Here is a 21,659-nt window from a genome sequence, read left to right on the forward strand (position 1 = left end):
TTGGTCCCAACATTTTAGTTTAGGGTAAAAGACTCTTATTTGAAGTGTTAACCATTTGTTAAGTAACGGTTTTCATATATCAATGTACCTTATTATATCAAAATGAAATGTTAGGGATCACAATATTTCACAAAATAGAAACTAAAATGATTATTTAATCAAACATTAATGATATATTTTTTACATTATACCTAGAAACAAGTCTACAAATTGCAATTAGCAATTACAAGATTTGTCATCTTTCTTTTTCATAAAGATATCCTAGTGGACCTAAATTTAATAAAATAAATAAATTTAATTTCTTTAATGATTTGGATGATTACATGATAATATTTATTTAGATTTTTTTATAGATTTTTGACAATGCACACACACCTTACAAACACGCATGGATGGACCGAGAGTGACGGATGAGGGCAACCGCATCTCTTAAAAATTTAAAATTATCATATATTTTATATTTTTCTGTATTTTCTATAGAAGATTTGTTTTCACTCCTTTGGAATTTTATAAATTAATATATTTCTAAAATTTTAGAAGTTCATCCCTAGTATAAAATATTGTGTTTATCCCTATAGACACATTTACTCGAACTCGTACTGTTAAGGAGAACAACATTTTCTTTTACTATTAAGGTTACTCAATAGGTTGAATAAATTTAAACTTTAAATTTTAATTAGAATATAAATTTATTTGAATCTTGTTATTTATGACTCGTCTTATACCTGATCTTATCTTCTTCCTCGTTGGTTTCATCAATATTGTCCCTTCTTACCCTTCTACAAAGCAAGTCAAACCCAAGCCACAGGAGAGCTTTAACGACCCTAACCATGCCAATTATGACGGTCAAGTAATATATAGCCCCACCAACCGAGAAAATCAGCCATTTCAATGTCCATCGACAGTTCCTTCTTAGCTTCAGCAACAACCACTAACGACTCAACTTCATCCCTCAGTTTCCATCACCATAGGGTGCCGATCTCTGACCGCCAACACGATGGCGGCCCTATGAACCCCCACCTCTCTTCATTAACTCCAGCTAAAATCAACTCGTCCGCCACCGACTTTATTACCGTTCTGAACAATGGTGAATCTAAAAATATTTTTTAAACTGGACACACGTATCCACCTTAAATAAATTATAGAGTCGCCGCTGGTTCTGAACCAAACAAGGACAATCTCATGCAAACTCAAGAAGAACATTATCATTTACGCTTAAACTTGTGTCATCGAATCCTACATCCATGCTTTCCTTCAATCTCCAATCAAACGAAGACTTGTACTATGTGTTAGATTTGTCTAGAAATTAAGTTGACAAGTTGGAAATTTCATCTTGGTTGGTGGCCAACTTATTGGAAATTTCATCTTGGTTGGTGGCCAAACTTTGAACATGTGAATTTCATATTTGGTGGCTAACTTGTACACATTGGAAAATTCTTTGGTAGGTGGCCAAACTTTGAACATATTGTTCTTGAAACTCAACTATAAATAGGCCTAAGTATTTCCATTAGAAATCATCCCAAAAACAAGTTCTCTCTTCCTCTTGTATTCTTCATTCTCCCACTTTGGGAATTCCAAAGAATTCCATTTGTTGTAATATTGGCGATATAGTGAAGTTATCATCCGGTGTGGTGCCCGAGGAGTAGACGATATTCTCGTCGAACCTCGTAAATTTAGTGTGTTCTCTCCTTTATTGTTTTTATTCGGTTCTTTTCCATTGTGTTTCAATATTCAATAGTTTGACAGATTTATCTGCTGTGCAACCTTTGGTGGTTTTAATCTTGACATTTTAGGTCAATTTTAAAACTACGTTCGTGTGGGAAATAACCCGTTTTCCCCAATAATTGGCATCAGAGCTTCGGTTGAGGTTATCCTGGTGGTTTCGTTGCTGAAAAGATACAGTTCGTGATATTGAATATTGTTCGTTAGAATTAAAATGCCAAAATACGGATCAGTTGAGACATCAAGCTCTTCATCTGGACCGGTGAGGAGGGTGATGTCAAATGCAAATTTCTCGGTGGAGTTGTTCGATGGATCCGGTCATTTTGGCATGTGGCAAGGCGAGGTGTTAGACGCTTTATTCCAACAAGGTCTAGACATCGCCATTGAGGAAGAAAAGCCCGAATATATGGAGGAGAAAGAATGAGGAACAATCAATCGTTTGGCGTGCAACACGATTCGATCTTGTCTTTCCAGGGAGCAGAAGTATGGCTACAAGAACGAGACTTCTGCAAGTAAGATGTGGAAAGCTTTGGAGGAAAAATTCCTGAAGAAAAGCTCTCAGAATCGTCTCCACATGAAGAAAAGATTGTTCAGATTTGATTATCAACCAGGCACCAGTATGAATGAACACATCACTGCGTTCAATGAGCTAGTGGAAGACTTATTGGGCATGGATGAAACCTTCAAAGATGAAGATTTGGCTTTGATGTTGTTGTCATCTCTTCTAGATGAATTTGAGCACCTTGAGACAACGTTACTTCATGGTAATGATAATGTTACCCTTAAAGATGTAACTGCTGCTTTGTATAGTTATGAACTCAGGAAGAAAACCAAGAAGGAGAGCAAGTACGAAGCAGCAGAGGCCATGGTGACAAGAGGTCGCTCGAAAAGTCAAAAGCCAAAGTGGAGAGGGAGATCAAAGTCGAAGTCCAGACTGGGAAAAGATGAATGCGCCTTTTGTCATGAGAAAGGCCATTGGAAGACAGATTGTCCGAAGCTGAAGAAGAAAGGAAAAGCTGCTCCAGATGCATGTGTTGCAGAGCATGATGAACATGACTCTGACATATCATTGGTTGCTTCATCAACAACATTCCATTCCGATGAGTGGATATTAGATTCGGGTTGCACCTATCATATGTCCCCTAATCAGGAGTGATTTTCTGATTTAGTGGAACTAAATGCAGGAGTTATTTATATGGGCAATGACAATGCTTGTAAAACTGTTGGGATAGGTTCAATTCGATTGAAGAATCAAGATGGATCAACCAGAGTTCTGACGGATGTCCGATACGTGCCCAGTTTGAAGAAAAATCTTATATCGTTGGGAGCCTTAGAATCTAAAGGCTCAATAGTCACTATGAGAGATGGAGTTTTAAAAGTCACATATGGCGCACTTGTGATGATGAAGGGCATCAGGAAAAATAATTTGTATTACTACCAAGGTAGTACAATTATTGAAGCAGTTGCAGCAGCTTCCGGAGGTGATGATTTGGACGCAACCCAGTTGTGGCATATGCGGTTGGGACATGCTGGAGAGAAATCCTTGCAAATTTTGGCAAAGAAAGGATTGTTGAAAGGTGCAAAGGCTTGCAAATTGAACTTTTACGAGCATTGTGTTCTGGGAAAGCAGAAGAGAGTGAAGTTTGGCACCACTATACATAATACAAAAGGTATTGTAGATTATATTCACTCAGATGTATGGGGTCCTTCAAAGACATCGTCTTTGGGAGGAAACCATTATTTTGTAACTTTTGTAGATGACTTTTCCAGAAGAGTTTGGGTGTATCCGATGAAGTCTAAAGATGAAGTGCTTCAAATTTTCCTGAAATGGAAAAATATGATCGAGAACTAGACTGGTAGAAAGATCAAACGTCTTAAGACGGACAATGGAGGGGAATATAAAAGTGACCCATTCTTTGACGTTTGCCATGAGTATGGTATTATTTGACACTTCACTGTTAGACATAGGCCACAACAGAATGGGGTGGCAGAGCGTATGAATCGAACACTATTGGAGAAAGTTCGATGTATGTTGTCTAATGCTGGGTTAGGCAAGGCATTTTAGGCTGAGGCTGTGACATATGCTGGTCATCTCATTAATCGTCTGCCGTTATCAGCATAGGAGGAAAAACACCATTGGAGGTATGGTCTGGAAAACCTGCTACTGATTATGATTCCTTACATGTATTTGGATCCACTGCTTATTATCATGTGAAGGAATCCAAGCTTGATCCGAGAGCAAAGAAGGCACTCTTTATGGGAATCACCCATGGAGTGAAGGGATTCCGCCTTTGGTGTTTAGATACCAAGAAGATAATTTGTAGCAAAGATGTTACCTTTGATGAATCTGCCCTAGTAAAGAAGGTAACAAGTGAAGCTGTCCAGACAAGTAGTACTCCGCAGCAGGTGGAGCATACTCCAAAACAGGTGGAGTTTCAGCAGATGATGATCCCAGAAGTTGATGCAGTTGATTCTTCAACTCCAATAGAAGAATCAGAAAATGAAGAGGTTCAAACCCAAGAACCATTAGAGACACCAGAAACACTTGCAATTACAAGGCCAAGGAGAGAAATTCGTAGACCTGCTCGATTTGTTGATATGGTGACCTATGCTCTTCCAGTTGTTGATGATGATATCCCTATCACTTACCAAGAAGCAATACAAAGCTTGGAAAGTGATAAGTGGAAAAGTGTCATGGATGAAGAAATGCAATCTCTCCAAAAGAACGACACTTGGAAACTGGCACAATTACCGAAAGGTAAAAGAGCCATTGGATGCAAGTGGGTATTTGTAAAGAAAGATGGATCTCATAACAAGAAAGATGTTCGCTACAAGGCACGGTTGGTAGCTAAAGGCTACGCTCAAAAGGAGGGAATCGACTACAATGAAGTATTTTCCCCTGTTGTGAAGCATTCCTCCATTAGAATATTGTTGGCCTTGGTAGTACAGTTGAATTTGGAGCTAGCTCAACTTGATATAAAGACGACTTTCTTGCACGGTGATTTAGAAGAGGAGATCTATATGACACAGCCAGAAGGATACAAAGATGGTGGTTGTGAGAAATGGGTTTGTAAGCTGAACAAATCGCTATATGGATTGAAGCAATCTCCGAGGCAGTGGTACAAGCGATTTGATAGCTTTATGAGGAGGCAAAAGTATACTAGAAGCAAATATGATTATTGTGTGTATTTACAAAAGCTCAAAGATGGATCTTTCATTTATCTTCTCTTGTACGTTGACGATATGTTGATCGCTTCGAAGAGTCAAAAGGAGATAGACAAATTAAAGGCTCAGTTGAATCAAGAGTTTGAGATGAAAGATCTAGGTGAGGCCAGGAAGATTCTTGGTATGGAGATAAGCAGAGATAGACAGAGAGGGAAGCTTTATTTAACACAGAAGCAGTATCTGAGAAAGGTATTACAATGTTTTGGCATGAATGAAAATACCAAACATGTAAGTATCCCATTGGCTTCTCATTTGAAACTTAGTTCTCAATTATCTCCTAAAACTAACGAAGAACGAGTGTATATGGCAAAAGTTTCATATGCTAATGCAGTTGGGAGCTTGATGTATGCAATGGTGTGTACGCGTCCTGACATTTCACAAGCAGTTGAAGTTGTGAGCAGGTACATGCATGATCCTGGAGAAGGACATTGGAGAAGTACATTAGAATTTGAAATTTTTAGAGGTGTGATTGCACCCAATATCCTTTCAGTCCATGATATCTATTGACTCGCTTATGAAGTTGATTTTCTCTATCAAACCATGCGGTAGAACGACGATGCTAATGGATTGAAAAAAATATAGATAGGAGCTAAATTGATGTGGAAGTAAAAAAGGTTAGAAGGAAGACGAATACGACAATATTGTAGGATATGAAACAGTGACATTTAAAAATAGTTGACGCATGAGAGCCTGATGAGGATGAGGATGAGGATGAGGAAGAGGAAGAGGAAGGCATGTGGAAACCAATGGTCGAGGAGGAGGATTGCGAGCAAGTAAAAGAGACATTACGAGCAAATAAACGATATATGACCTAAAAAAATATCATTTCTCTAAATAATTTCTTTTGAGGTGCTATTTCTATAATTTATTTTAAAATAAATATTATTTTATATAATATTTAGTTATAAACTCATTAATGATAGAGTGATATAATTTATTCCTAAATAAATATTTTTTGTATTAATTTGAGATAAGTATAAAATAATATATGTTAAAAGATAACTTTAAACGTCCACTCTCTTAATATTTTTGGTATTTGAATATAAAATCTTAAAAAATAATGACATTCTTTTATCATCGAAGTTGTACTCAAATAAATCCTAGAATTATCCTAATGGCTCGTGTACTACTATCTGAATTACAAAATTTGTATCTTTTGAAACCCTAAAAGAGAAAAATCCCAAAACCCTTTCGAAATTTGGGTGGTTTTTTTAGTAGTCTTCACTCTTTCATTGCATTCCAAACCCTAAAAGAGAAAATTCCCAAAACCCTTTCTGTTTTTTTTAATTTGGGTTTTCTTTTGTTAAAGAAAGAGAGATTAACCATGTCGAAACGCAAGTTCGGATTCCAAGGGTTCGGGATAAATCGTCAAGCTACCTACAACTTCGAGTGATCCCAAGCCCCTCAACGCCTCTATGTCCCTTCTTCCTCTCGTCATGCCCACGACAATTGCGAAGATAACGACCTTGATGACATCGATTACGCCGATAACAATGATACCTCCAACGACCCCGCCAACAATGGAAACAGTGGGGAAAAGGACGAAATCGACCCTCTCGATGAGTTCATGCAGGGTATAGAGGAGGATTTGAAAGCGAAGCCGCCTTCCAAGCCCAAAAAGAAGCCGGAGAGGTATAGAGACGATGAAGATGAGGATGATCCGGTGGAGAGTTTTTTGAGGTCGAAGAAGGATGTTGGGCTGACATTGGCGGCGGATGCTTTGCGTGCTGGGTATGATTCTGATGAACGCGGCTGCTAAGGCAGTTGACGCAGGTTTGTTGGAGTATGATTCGGATGATAATCCGGTGATTGTCGATAAGAAGAAGATAGAGCCAATTCCGGCCCTTGATCACAGTTCCATTGAATATGATCCGTTTAATAAAGATTTTTATGAGGAGAATGCTTCAATTTCAGGTAACTGAAATTGCAAATTATCTGGTATTATTAGTGTAAGATGTTAATAACAGAACCATTTCTAGAAGGAAAAACATGTATATTGGATAGTTTTATCTCTGAAATGTTTTTTTTTTTGGTTTTTAATGATATATGATTAGTTGGATAATTAAAATTTCTTAGAGTTGGAATATGGCTTTATTACTTGACTATCTTCTAAGTGGTACTGGCATAGTTTCTAAAGATAGAATGAAGTATAAAGTTTGCATATGATTTAGACCTTACGATGCGTAATTGATTTTCAGTTTTTCTTTTAGGTTAGCTAAGTATCCTCCGAGATTGTTGGCATTGTGTTGAAATCATATGCATCATTGCCACGTTGCTCTGTTAGTCGTTATTGCTTATGAATTTATAACGTGCCACTTTTTTCTTAATTTAAGGGATCATATTCTTGATTGGGGTCACTCTTTGTCTAAAACACTTTTTGCTTCAAAAAAACTTTCCCATTTCTAGGAACGAGTGAGCAGGAAGTTGCTGAATACCGGAAGAGTTTAGCTATTTGCGTTTCTGGTTTTGATGTCCCAAGACCTGTTAAGACATTTGAAGACTGATTTTGCACCAGAATTAATGCGGGCTATTGCAAAACAAGGGTATGAAAAGCCAACCACTATTCAGTGCCAAGCCTTACCTATTGTCCTATCAGGGAGGGATGTTATTGGTATAGCAAAAACTGGTTCTGGTAAAGCTGCTTCTTTTGTGCTTCCTATGATTTTCCACATTATGGATCAGCCTGAGCTTCAGGAGGGTCCAATTGGAATGATATGTGCACCTACCCGAGAACTAGCACACCAAATATTCTTGGAAGCGAAGAATTTGCAAAAGCCTATGGTATTCGTACCTCTGCTGTGTATGATGGAATGTCCAAACTTGACCAGTTCATGGAACTCAAGGCAGGATGTGAGATTGTTGTTGCTACACCTGGTCGATTGATAGACATGCTAAAAATGAAGGCACTAACAATGACGAGAGCAACTTATTTGGTGCTTGATGAGGCTGATCGAATGTTTGACCTTGGGTTTGAGCCACAAATAAGATTCATTGTTGACCAAATCATACCTGACCGCCAGACCTTACTATTTTCGGCAACAATGCCCCACAAAGTAGAGAAGTTAGCTAGGGGAATTCTCAGTGATCCAATCAGAGTTACAGTTGGAGAGGTGGGAACAGCTAATGAGGATATTACTCGGCATGTTCATGTAATTCTTTCAGACTCTGAGAAGTTACCCTGGCTTCTTGAGAAGCTGCCTGGAATGATTGATGAGGGTGATGTTTTGGTGTTTGCTTCCAAGAAAGCTACTGTTGATGAGATTGAGTCTCAGCTTTCTAGTAAGGGTTTTAAGGTTGGTGCCCTTCATGGTGACAAAGATCAGGCTTCTCGAAAGGAAATTCTACAAAAGTTTAATCTGGCATCTACCATGTTCTCATCGCTACTGATGTTGCTGTCCGTGGTCTTGACATCTAGTCAATTAAATCGGTTGTGAACCAGAGAGGCCATGGCACCCAATTTTTTTAGGGTAAATTACACATTTAATATCTAAACTATCAATTTTGATTTATTTTAGTATCTAAATTTTTAATTTTTTTTTCAAAATCATACATAAAGTTTGGTTTTTATTTCATTTTTAGTGTATATATATTGAGTAATCATTGGTATCTAATTTATTAATCGATTAATACGGATCAAGTATTACAGAGGTGAAAGCGACTCTTACAACCCAATTTGATTCATTCGTAAACTTTAAGATTTGAACCCCTGATCTTGTTAAGGGATCTAATATCTCATCCCATTAGATCAATTTAGTTTATATATATATATATATATATATATATATATATATATATATATAATATATATATATATATATATCATTTATTAAAAAGAGTTAACATTCATTTATTTTTATTTTTTATTTTTAAATGAATGAAAATATATTATCCTTTATTATTTCTAATTTCAAGATACAAAATTTTTATCTTTTTTTTTATTTGGTTGTTCATCTTTTTGAGTTGAGGAGTTCAATTAAATTATTAAATATTCAACTTTTAATTTCATTTCAGTTGAAGATAGTAAAATATTTTAACTAATATATACGTTTTTTAAAATGATCCTCCAACAAATAATGTCGAGTTCTGTTATTGATGACTAATAAAGATTATAAACATATACTATATTTTAATCACCCAACCTATTAATAAAAATAAATTCTTTCCATCAAGGAAATTTCCTACCGTTAAGCTTGGTCCTCCAACAAAATCAGGTCTCGAGTAATATTAAGTTGGCCCAAATTCCATATTATAAACATGCTTAATTAAATCAATCATTTACTTGTATGAACCCAAATTGTCATTCGGATGGTCCTCCTTGGAAGGCTACTAGCAATTGGAGACTTAGGCCTATGGATCCTAAGTAGACTACGTGCAATCCTCATAGGCTTACTTTTAGGAGCCTTTGGTTTACACGAGTACAAGACTATTTATGAGAATAAATTTTTTAAAATGTAACTATATCTAACATATTATTGAAAATATTATATTATCTTAGTTTATTTTGATATAAATGTAAAATTATAGTATTTAATTGAATAAAAACATGATTATCTCGAATCAAAGTTTATCAAATTGTTCTTGTGATATATTTAATTGGGAGAATATAAGATTAACATCGACAAAGATGCGATCAGAAGGTAACCAATATAACAAAATTTAGGATGTTGATAATAAGAAATGAAAACGACCTCTCCTAAGATAGGTCAAAGCGAACATTGATGATGTTTGAATTGAAGATGAGGCATCAACATGCAATGGCATAATGAAAATAAACATTGATAATGGATTTATAGATTTACATGCAGTCTAGAAAGATGCTCGATACTCATGGCAGAGGTGTGGGTTTTACATGATGTGTTAAACATACGTGGAGCTTCTCGAATGGAAATTCTACAAAAGTTTAAATCTGGCATCTACCATGTTCTCATCGCTACTGATGTTGCTGCTCGTGGTCTTGACATCAAGTCAATTAAATCGGTTGTGAACTATGATATGCATGTGCATCGTATTGGTAGAACAAGTCGTGCTGGTGACAAAGATGGCATTGCTTGTACTCTTATAACTCAGAAGGAGGTTCAGTTTGCTGGTGAATTGGTAAATAGTTTAATTGCTGCTGGGCAGAATGTCTCAACGGAACTGATGGATCTTGCTATGAAGGTCACCTCATCCCTTGAACTAATGTTTATTTTGTAGCCAATGGCTTTCACTGAAGTTAATAGAAAGTGATGGGCAACACCCCTTTTTTGCTTCAATTTTGGTCGTCTTCTATGTTGCATTCCAGTTTCAAGCAACAATGCTATAACTGATGGCACTATCTTAAACACTTAACAAGTTCTCCATTCTTGAAATCTGTAGATTTGATCTATGTGTATGATAATTGTGTATTGTTACTTGCTTTGTCTATAAATAGGATGGGAGATTTAGGTCCAAGCGTGATGCAAGAAAAGGAGGTACGATTCTCTTTGACATACAATGTAGTTATGTATGTGATATGATTGCATGTAACTTTGTATGCAAGTAAAACTTTGTTTAAGCTTTTGTGAAGTAACAAAATCTAAGGCAGCTGACAAAAAGTTAATCACCATTTCTTTATATGTTTTTCCAAGATAATTCCTGTTTGCTGCATTTATGAAAGCCCCTTGAACTCTGAAGTGATTTATGCTATATAACATGCAGGAGGGAAGAAAGGCAGAGGAAAGGGTGGCCGATGTGTGTGTGGAGTTGATTACGGTCTGGGCATTAGATATAATCCACAATCAAGTAATGCTTCTTCCCAGGCTGTTCAAAGTCAGAATGCTGATGTAAATTCTCTGAAAACTGGTATGATGGCACAAATGAAGAGTAACTTTGTTGCTGCTTCATCAAACCCTCATAATGGTCAAGGTTTCAATAGCAGTTCAAGTATCAGAAGACCAACTTTGTCCTGATTTGTATCCGGCGGTACCATTGGTGGGGATATAAATAGGTCTCAGACGACCAGTTCATTCGGCACTGCAGCTACATCAGGATTGAACACTTCACAAAGTGCTGGACAAAACACTAAACAAAGGAGCTCAGAGAGGTCCCCTTTTCTCAACTGAAATTTTATGACACCATTCTGTGATGCTTTATTGTTTTTTACTACAACTTCTATGCTGATTACGCTCATACTTGGCCCTTTTCTTGCAGTTCTAGAGATAGACCAAGAGAAAAAGACGGAAGACCCTCTGGGTGGGATCGCTAGTCTTCATAAGCAGGAAATGTTCTGTTCAAATGTTGAATTAACCTTGTCTGTATCATTGTCGTGTTTGTAAGTTCTCTTTGCTTTTTGTTCAAATATGCTTAGTTTTCATATTTACATTTCTCCAACTCTCCCCCATCTGTTCTTATTTGAGGAGTACCTTTAGTTGAGAGAGGTGACAATAATTTCTTATAATTGCAGTGGAATCTTTTGGACGAATCGATCATCTTTCAATGAAACAAAGCAAATAGCAATTTAAGCTTCATTGAAGGGGTAAAAAAGATGAAACAATACCAATAATACTGATTGATGGATCTAACATATGTTTGATTGTATTGTCAACCGAAACCTAATCATCATTTAAAAAAAATAGCAATGTAAGCTCGATTGATTTTGGATTTATGTCATTTCAGGATTGGGATCTTAATCATTTGGATTTCGGTTGGATTTTCAGGTCGTATCACGTTGAGTCCATACCATTTTAGGTTGTTTAAATCAATTCATTTCAAGTTCAAAATGAGCAATTTACATTCGGGTCATTTCAGGTTCAAAATGAGCAGATATCAAAACAGATGTCAAAAGAAGTGAAAATTACACTGTATGATAGTGAAAAAGGATAACCAAAAGTGGAACCAGACACATTCCGGGGAGCTTGACCGATAGGCGTTGTGTAATCTTTGTTTCGAATGACAACATGCAGTGCAGAAAACTTCTTTGTGTTCGGTTTTAGACGCTTTGTTTCGAATGACACTATGCAGTGCAGGGAACTTATGTGTTCAGTTTTAGGTGCTTTGTTTCAGGGTCACGCGGTTGATGGCAATCGAAGATTTAGGCCGAGCAAAATATTGCAGAACACAATCGATATAATTTAAGTGCAAGTTGTTAGGTAGGATGGGAAAACATGTTGAATGTGCCCAACCACGAGCACCGATTAACTATGCACTTGATAACCAAAGAAGAAAATAAGGTCAATACAAACACTTGAAAGGAAAGAAATTGAAGTTTGCTATACCTGAACAGTATCCTCTCCCTTAACGACCTTCCCGATACGGTAAATTTCTCATTTAAATCTGGGATCGGTGCAGTTGTGATGAAAATCTCGAATGCTCCATTATCTTGCTTTGTCTTGGAAGTTTCAAGCATGAATGCTCCATGCTTCAAACTGGTTGAACATTCGAGAGAATTTAAGTTATAATAATAGCAAAAGCATGCATTGCTTGACTATTGACAGGATGGTAAATCAATGGAGGAGGATAAGGAAGGGGGGAAAACTAATTTAATCACCAATGTACGAACCTCGTATCGAGTTGGTTATAATGTTTTCCTTTCAAAGTCCAGTCCTCTGCAACTCCGAGCTTATCGCTATCTCCAGCTTGAATGACATAGTGCTTTATAACATGGCGAAAAAGCATTCCATTGAAGTGCCCTCTCTGACTGCAGATCAAATAAACTCGTGATATGAGAGGATGACTTTCGAATTCCTTTGCACAGGTTAAAAGCATTTGGTTGCACACTATGGGTTATGAGCTTGCAATCTCGTATTTCGGATTAATGATTCAGCTCATCAGAGAGAGACTGAAACCTCTCAGCTCATCAAAGGGAGACTGAAATCAAAGGAAAGAAATAAAGAAAATCCAGCACTACACTCTGATTCAACAAACCATGCATTTCACACAACCATTACAGAGGACACCAACTACTCAAAAGTACAAACAAATGGAGAAACCATTTTATGCCCAAAGATGCTGGATAAAACAATTCACTTAAATGAATTCGTGGCTTAAACCAAACACTCAGCATGCGGCTTTAGAATTAAAATGACATTACTGTGTTTGCATGTCGCCTTAATAAGTACGACACAGGATGCTCAACCAGCAAAACCAAAATCATGAAGCCTAAACAGACAGCAGTTCTGGAAAAATGAAATGTGATTTTCAGAAAATGATTCAATGTATTCTTGACTCTCCCACAGTAGGATCTGGTAATCTCTATCTATATCCTTATTTCAATGTATTCTTGACTCTCCCACAGTAGGATCTGGTAATCTCTATCTATATCCTTATTTCAGTTAAATTATTCACATCGTCGAATTTTTCGATAGTTCTATATGAAGAAAATCTATCATTTTAAGTAAAATGAATGTCGTGTCCAACACTTACCATAAATCAAGGAATTGATCTACAACTTCAGGAGAACTATCCTTGAAAAGTTCCACAGTTATAGAACCCTTTGCAGTTTCTAAAACCTAGTAATGAGAAGGGGAAAAAAGATGAGTCAAAGGATAAAACTCATTTTAATTGGGAATTAAATGTACAATCCTAAAAGCTTAGATCGAGTAATCACTGAACATGTTGGTCAAACTCGATTTATTAAGAAAAGCTAACATGTTAAGATCGTAAGATAAAGTTGATAAACTATAAGGCCTAAACAAGAATCGGTTTCTCCTTTTCCTAAGAGACATGCTATGAAATTATGTTCTCTTAATAGGTGCTGCGATCAAGAGCATTAACAATTTTTATCTTTTTGTTCGAAGCAGGTGTCTGCAAGTTAAAAAAAGAATTACTTGAAGAAAGCTATTCAGTTAAAGAAAGAATTACTTGAAGAAAGCTAGTTGAATAGGTAGATCATATACGGCACATTAGCAAAGTTCTACAATATTGTTTCTCAAAACTAAGCACAGCACATCCCAGGCTAGTACAACAAAGAGTAGACATTATTCAATCGAACAGAAAGTATTAATCAGTGGAGAGCTTGGCAAGTAAAGAAACCTACAGCATATCCAGGGAGATCGGATTTCTTCAAATCCAAGAAAGAGCTATCAGCCTATAAGACCACAAGCAGCCACAGTCAATATAGAAGATATGAAGTTGAGAAACAAAAAGAGAACTTCCTCTATATGCAAAACATCACATACTATGGATACATGTGCAAACAAGAAAGGCGAAAACATTTCCCTAAAACGTCTTTAAATGATGATACATTCTTACCTGGCAACGAGTTAAGAGTTTCTATTACTGTTTAGAAACCAAAGATTATTAAGAAACCCATTAGAGAATATATAAACCAGATTCTTAAAGAGTGTTACCTTAAAAACTGATTGCCTGTCCTCGATTAGAATTCTCGACCTAAAGACAAGAAAACTCAGTCAAATTTCACCAATCAAGAAAAATTAACCAAAATTCATTCTCCACAAGCAGTTTCATCTCTAAATTTCCTGCTCTGAAATTAGAACCAAATCCCATTCCTTAATCCATGAAACTGCCATGGAATTAACACTATATAGCAGGGATTTAAATTGTGGTTGTAGCCACGTTTTCGGTTGCATTTATCGCGATTGTGGACATATCTGATGTTATTGCGGGTATCGCGATCATGCAACAACGGTTTCAGACCTACTGTTACCGCTGTATAACGGCCGCTATTCCAGACCACTATTTAAATCCCTGCTATATAGTTTACAAACATTGCAGCACGGAACCCCATTCCTGAAATTAATTTAACTTAATCTCTAATAGCGAATACCTAAATTGTAGCAAACCTTTGAGACCAGTGTCTGTATGTTGAATAGAGAAAAAACACAGCCAAAACAATAATTAAACTAAAGAGTATAATTGTTGAAATACTAATTCGAGCTGGCCCCTTCTTTTTTTTGCTTTGTTGTAGCAGAGCTTGTGGTTTGATTCTCGCCATGAACTCCAAACTTCAGTGCCAACAATCAAACCTGAGCAAGTAAACAGAACTCATGTCAAATACTAGAGTCAATAAATTGATTACCATAGGATGAGATTTGTAAGTTAAAAAATGTAGGGGAAAATCAAATACTAAAGTTATGGCTTTATTCACCAGATTTGGAACAACACATATAATGACCAAAACTACAAGAATTTTTCAAAGCTAAAGTTGAACATCCTAAGTTCAAATGACACGAAAAGAACCAAACCGAAACGGAAGAAGATGATTTCTGACTTCGGTTTTTCATCCAGTTGAAAGAATAAGAGATAATTTTCTCGAGAAAGAAAGGTTGGGAAAACAATCATGAAGCATCAAAATTTCAAATCGGTTAACATCGATCGAGAGAGAGAGAGCAAATACATGGTACTTTCTTAGGGCTGTTGTTTCGTAATGATTAATGTTGAATGATTCAAATGAATAATTTAGAAGTTATGTATGAATTAATTCTAAATGTGACAGTATAAAATGTATTTATGTACTGAATCATTTAGTATTGTTTAATTGAATTAGTCAACACTGTTTTACTAAATCAATAAGTACTGAATCATTCAGAGGTACGAATAAACGGTTGAACGATTCAGAATTTAACGTTAAATAATTCTATTAAGAAACAAACAAACAACCTTTAGTTTCTTTTGGCGTGATTATTTCTAATTTCTTGTAATTTGAAACTTACCCAGCTCAGTTTTGATTCTTTTGAACTTTTCATGATTAACGACGAAGGAAGGAAAAAGGATAAATTGATGTATAAACTACAAATAGTGTCACTTGTGTTTCATTTTCTTCTGATTTCGTCTGCTTCATTTTACATTGTTATGATTTGGTCACTTATGCTATCAATTAATAACATGTCGTTAATTCCTGTTATAGTGAAGTTGTGGCACATTATTAAAAAGTTTAGTGTCCATTTTAGTACCTATATTATAATCAAAACTCTAATTGAATCCTTTTTACTATTATTTTCATCGTCAACTAGTTACGATGACACTATTGATCTCTACCGTCTTCGTTTAAATACTACAATATATCGAAATATTTAATTTTAATTAATATAAATATACTCTATACTTTAATAATAAATTTTAAGATTTAATCATAGAATATAACGTAAATTAACATGATATAATGTAAATAAAAAAAAAATAAAGATCATATTAAAAATTAGAAGAACACTTTTTAACTCTTGAATCTCACATTTATAAGAAATAAAACCGAACACTTTAATAATATCTATATAAGCTAACATCATGAGCCTTTTAAAATTATGAAACCAAATTACAATTTTGGTCCTTATAATTTTGCTTTTTAAGATTTTAGGAAGGTGTAACTAACCAAATACGCTTTTCATTGTGATTTGTTGATTGAATTGTCATGTAGGATAAAGATTTTCTCAGTTAAACATGCCATTTAAAGATACGGTTTACCTTATTTGTAAAAAAGTGTTATTTCACAAACAACTAGTTATTCTAGTAGGATGCGGTATTAAATCTAGTAAGTAAGATTAGGAGTTTGAATCTTAACGTTTGTGAATGAATTCTGTTAAAGGTTAATCAAAGAGTAATCTATTATAATTTTTTTTTCAAGCACAACACTACGTGAAAGTTTCATAATATATATATATTTGTAGAAATATTATTTATTTATAGATGCATTTTATTTTTATAGAAATATATATAATAGAAGGTATATTCGTTTTTTTGCAGCTTAAAACCTTAAGTGCATATTTATATTCTGTAGTTTAGAATCATGTATTTATTCCATATATATTCGACTTAATGTACTTATAAGATAAACATGATAAATAAAAAATAGAGGGGAATCGTTTTGATTTTATTTTTAATTCTATTATTTTAAATATAATTAATTAATTAATTATATTTTATTAATAGTTAACTGATGGTTAACTATTTATCAAAATTTATAACCGTTATCGTAATCATTAACGGACACTTTTAACAGTTTAATTAACCGGAAATCGTTTAACCTTAATAACTCGATTAATTAACCTGTAAAATATAATCATTACAGTTTAATTTAAACACCCCACTTGAAATGCTTTAGCCACCAAAACTACCATTTCTTTATTACAAAATAAATTGATCCCAATACCCTTTTAATAATAGATTTCTTTGTAATTTTACAACAAAATTATATAATATTTATTTTTCAGTCTTTCAATCATAAAGAAGAGTGCCTATTCAAAACATGCCTTTTTAACCACATGAATATTAGGGATGTGAGTTTTCAATGTCAAATGATTAAAAATTATCTTTAAACAGGTAGAGGTGACTATAATAAAAAAACATACCTTTTAACCACCGACCCTATTCAAGCCGTTTACTAGAGGTGACTACAAGAAAGCTGCCCACTGCTTACGCTTTGGGGGATTGCCGTCTTCACCATTTCAAGCCTTCAGCCAGTGATACATTTTTTCTCAAGGAAATTGCATCTTTCTTCTTGATAGTAATCTAATTTTTCTCATTAATACTATAAATTATGCATAAATGAAGGTGGCTTCGGCATAAACACATTAAAAACATGGTTTGAATGAAGTTTTTCTCAACTTTAAAACAAATGCAATCCAAAAGGAACAAATATACTTTCTTCCAACTATCAAGATAATAAACACAAGAAAAACCAATATATATATATATATCAATTATTCTTAAACTACGATGTAACAAATGAAGACGTTTGCGAGAAACAAGGAACACAAAAAGAAAAAAAAACAGAACATTTTAACGGAGGTAGAAACATCGATAATTCCGAAAGGGGTGGGCATTAGTGAGATAGACAAGTCATCTATGCCTGCAATTCGCATATGAATATCAGCACGAGTGAATAGAAATTATGACGAGCAGCCAAAAGGCTACAATCAGAGTCATCTGCATGAGTTTACCTTGTTTGCAATGTTGTTTGAGAGCCAGTCCAGTCCTTCGTACAGTCCTTCACCGGATGTGGCGCAAGTGCTCTGGATATACCTGTAAAGATCCACAAAAGAATGGGTCAGATAGACGAACAAAACAAACCCGTACGCACAGAGAGAGAGAAAGTGGAGAGAATTGTTCATCTCACCAGTGGCGCTGGCGGAGAGAATGAAGTCCAAGCTTGTCAGTGATCTCAGCAGCATTCATAGCATTTGGAAGATCTTGCTTGTTAGCAAATACTAACAGCACAGCGTCCCTCAACTCATCCTGCCAAATAATAAGTTAGATTTGCGATCATTGGAATCATAACACCAGAAACAAGAACTTTAAGCTCATGTACCTCATTCAACATCCTGTGCAACTCATCTCTAGCTTCAACCACACGATCACGATCATTGCTATCCACCACAAAGATGAGTCCTTGTGTGTTTTGGAAATAATGTCTCCACAATGGTCGGATCTATGTAGAAAATTAAAACAAATAGATCAATGAAGACAAACAAAAAATACACAAAAAATTCACTCTTCTAACAGATCTAACAAGATTCAAGTTTCACTAAAAACATAAGGTTCAATTATGACCACTAATTATCCGTATTTCATATACCAATAGACATCGAGCACATATTCTCTTCTTTCACAGAACTGCACTCGCATTTTATCGAGATACTTTATTGGTTATGGAATATTCGTGACAATCACAATATCACGCATACTCATTCCCTATCATAAACAAAACATATCCAAAGACACGCTAAATCCCTTTCATTGATGCAAACTTAGAAGTTAATATCTACATGTTTGAATAAACAAAACCTTGTTACCTTGTCCTGGCCACCAACATCCCAAACAGTGAAGCTAATGTTCTTGTATTCAACGGTCTCAACGTTGAAACCTACACAATTATAATATATAATAGTTAGCCGTATCCTTCTCCGAATCAACATTAGCTAGATTAAAAATAAACAAAATAAAATTTAGAAGGCCGGAAAACGACCTACCGATGGTGGGAATGGTAGTGACAATTTCTCCCAACTTCAGCTTGTAAAGAATGGTGGTTTTACCAGCAGCATCAAGACCAACCATCAGTATACGCATTTCCTTTTTGGCAAAAAGCCGGCTGAATAGCTTTGTGAAAGACAGCCCCATATTTTTAACGTCTGCCACAAAAACACCAAAATCCACATATCAATTTCCAAAGATCAGTTGGATTCAAGATCAGAGCAGATCCGAAGGCCAAAATTGAGGACCAACATAAGATCGATTTGAAAAACAATTGCAAATCAAACAGGCCTGAATTGGACGAAATCAACACATTACAAGTTTAAATCCGATCTACTGCGACATGAAATCAATTCGAAAAAAATGCAGATCGAAGAAATTTAATGAACTCACGACGCTTCCAATACTCAGATCAGACGAAACTACGCAACGGATTTGAAGATTCAAATGATTTGAACACACTTTCGATTCAAAATTGAAGTAAAAAATTCAAATAAAAAAGCTGATCGAGAGAGAGAAAAAATTAAAATAAAATTAGAGAAAATTAATTGAGAAATTAAATCTTGTTTGGCTGAGAAAACTTGCCTGGGAGAAATCCGCAACGGTTAATACGCGTGGTTGAAACGAAGATCTAATCTTAAACAGATTTGGAGTTTGGGGTATTTATAGAACCAAACAGGAGCTTAGCTTGACGGAACGTCATCATTTTATTCCTTGATTTTTGGGAGAATTTTGCCGTTTTTGCTGATAATTTAGCTTGCTCCCATTATGACGCCGTTATGACGGTGCTTGACATGCGTTGTACATCGTAGCCTGTTTGGCAAAAGCAGATTGGTTTTCCCAGCGGGGTAGAGAATTTAAACAATAAAAAAGGATTTTTAGAATTATGATAAATTACATCATACACTATCGAATTTGAGGTACAATATCATTTATATCATTAAATTTTTAATTTTATCAAACATAATATTAAATGACCATCCAGCTCAGTTGGTAGAGCACAAGGTTTTCAATCTTGAGGTTGTGGGATTGAGTCACACGGAGGGCATTTCATAATTCGGAGGTCTCTTACGGAAGCTGCTCTCAACCTGGTGTTGGGGGTAGCCTATTATCTTACCTCTCCTTACCCCATACATATGGGAAAAAGGGACAACTATTTTTTTATTATTTATGTTTCAATTATACTTGATTTAGCGACACGATTACATGACAACCACTCCAAAATAATGTTATTTTGGTATAACTATTTCGATGATTAAAAGGTCTAAAACGATTTAATAATTTAATATTTTGATATAATTATTAACGATTTAACGACTTAATGATATAATTAAAATAAAATCAAAATTCGATATTATAACTAACAAAATTAATAATTCACTAGTATAAAGGATATAACATCTAAAACTCAACGATATTTAGTGTAGCTTAATCTAATTGTTATTATAGTTATAATCATACATAGTATTCTCACCCCTTCCCCATGCACGAGGTTCAATTCCTTACGAATTTTTGTAATTAATTTTTTTTACTTTACTTTTAACTAACCAAACAAGTCTTATATGTAAATCCATATAATCAATCTAATCCCACACTATAACATTTTCAACTCAGTCATGTCACGTTTTATAATTAAATGAAAATAATCAGTCCTAAAAGTTTTTAAATTCATTTATGCTATTTAAAATGTGTTTTGAATTAAGTGGGAGTCGAGACTCATCTAATTCCCGCTATACTTATTTCGCAATCACTTTATAATATATATTTACAAATCAATTTATATGAGTACTTATCCTTTGGACACCTATCACACAGGGGCGGATACACTAAACTTCCTAGGGGTCAAGTGCATCCCTATTATTTAGGAAAAAAATAAAAAATTAGTATAATATATTATAGAAAAATGGAATAAATAAAATTTTTTACACCCTCATTATTTTTAAGAAAATAAAATTAAAATTTTGAACCCCCAATTATAAATTTCTAAATCTGTCACTGCTATCACATATGTGGCATTATTTTAATCGTCGTTATTAAAAAATAATAATAAATTATCACGACTCTTTAATTGATAAATTAAAATATAATTTAAACACACTAATTCAATAAAAGAAAGAGAAAATAAAGGTCTTATATAATATCCAAATACAAACAATAATATGTGACGGATGAGGATAGGATAAATATAAGGTTATACTCACGTCTACTCATCACATATAACAAGTCTAATTTTTGTCTTTATCCCCACTCCAACACCAATGAAACATGTACGCATCTCCATCCAACTAGAAGTAAAATAGAGAACTCATCGAGCATTCTACCTAAAAGTCATAGATTTTAATAGTTGTATTTTGAATATTATTAATCGTTAAAAAAATTCTAAACATATATTATCTTAAATTATTAAACAAACATATATAAATGAGACAGGTTCTCATGAAATTCACCCTATTAACTTTCCTGAATACGAGTCTCTTTTCAAAATAAAAGAGACAGCTTATTATCATTTTAAAAATAAATTTTTAACTTTAATTTAATTGTATAATATAAAAATGATAAATTGAATAATTTGATTTATATAATCACTATTTTTAATTAATTATTAATATTTATTTTATTGAGTGATTAATGCATATCTCATTTACTTCATTTACGATAGTTAAATTTAAACTTCTAATCTTATTTAAAAAAATCTAATACCTCATCCCACATTACATGTTTACTAATTTAAATTCAAACCTCGATCTTCGATTTTACTAATTTAAATGGTTTGATAATTGAAATCAACAAGGTCAATTATCATTTAAAAAATGCATCACTTAGGGTTTGTT

The 21,659-nt window shown here is 34.5% G+C and overlaps 1 protein-coding gene and 2 pseudogenes across 2 annotated transcripts; 1 reads left to right on the forward strand and 2 right to left on the reverse strand.

The window, feature by feature from the left end:
• Positions 1-6,201: 6,201 nt before the first annotated feature.
• Positions 6,202-11,170, forward strand: LOC120157939 (annotated as a pseudogene).
• Positions 11,171-12,067: 897 nt separating this feature from the next.
• LOC120157964 lies at positions 12,068-14,650 on the reverse strand (annotated as a pseudogene).
• A 2,782-nt stretch (positions 14,651-17,432) lies between these two features.
• On the reverse strand, positions 17,433-19,503 carry LOC120157978 (ADP-ribosylation factor). Of its 2 annotated transcripts, none has more exons than XM_039168932.1 (7): positions 19,414-19,503; positions 18,828-18,986; positions 18,651-18,721; positions 18,167-18,286; positions 17,975-18,093; positions 17,799-17,880; positions 17,433-17,707 (listed from the first exon to the last, which is right to left on the reverse strand). In XM_039168932.1, exons 2-7 carry the CDS (start codon positions 18,973-18,975, stop codon positions 17,702-17,704), a joined length of 546 nt encoding a protein of 181 aa, XP_039024863.1. In that variant the 5' UTR covers positions 18,976-18,986; positions 19,414-19,503; the 3' UTR covers positions 17,433-17,701. The 2 variants fall into 2 exon arrangements, with proteins under 2 accessions (XP_039024863.1, XP_039024864.1); XM_039168933.1 differs by lacking the exon at positions 19,414-19,503 and adding an exon at positions 19,222-19,368.
• Positions 19,504-21,659: the final 2,156 nt, after the last annotated feature.

The sequence above is a fragment of the Hibiscus syriacus genome, unplaced genomic scaffold (assembly GCF_006381635.1).
Source record: "Hibiscus syriacus cultivar Baekdansim isolate YM2019G1 unplaced genomic scaffold, ASM638163v2 tig00111280_pilon, whole genome shotgun sequence".
Classification (NCBI taxonomy): domain Eukaryota; kingdom Viridiplantae; phylum Streptophyta; class Magnoliopsida; order Malvales; family Malvaceae; genus Hibiscus; species Hibiscus syriacus.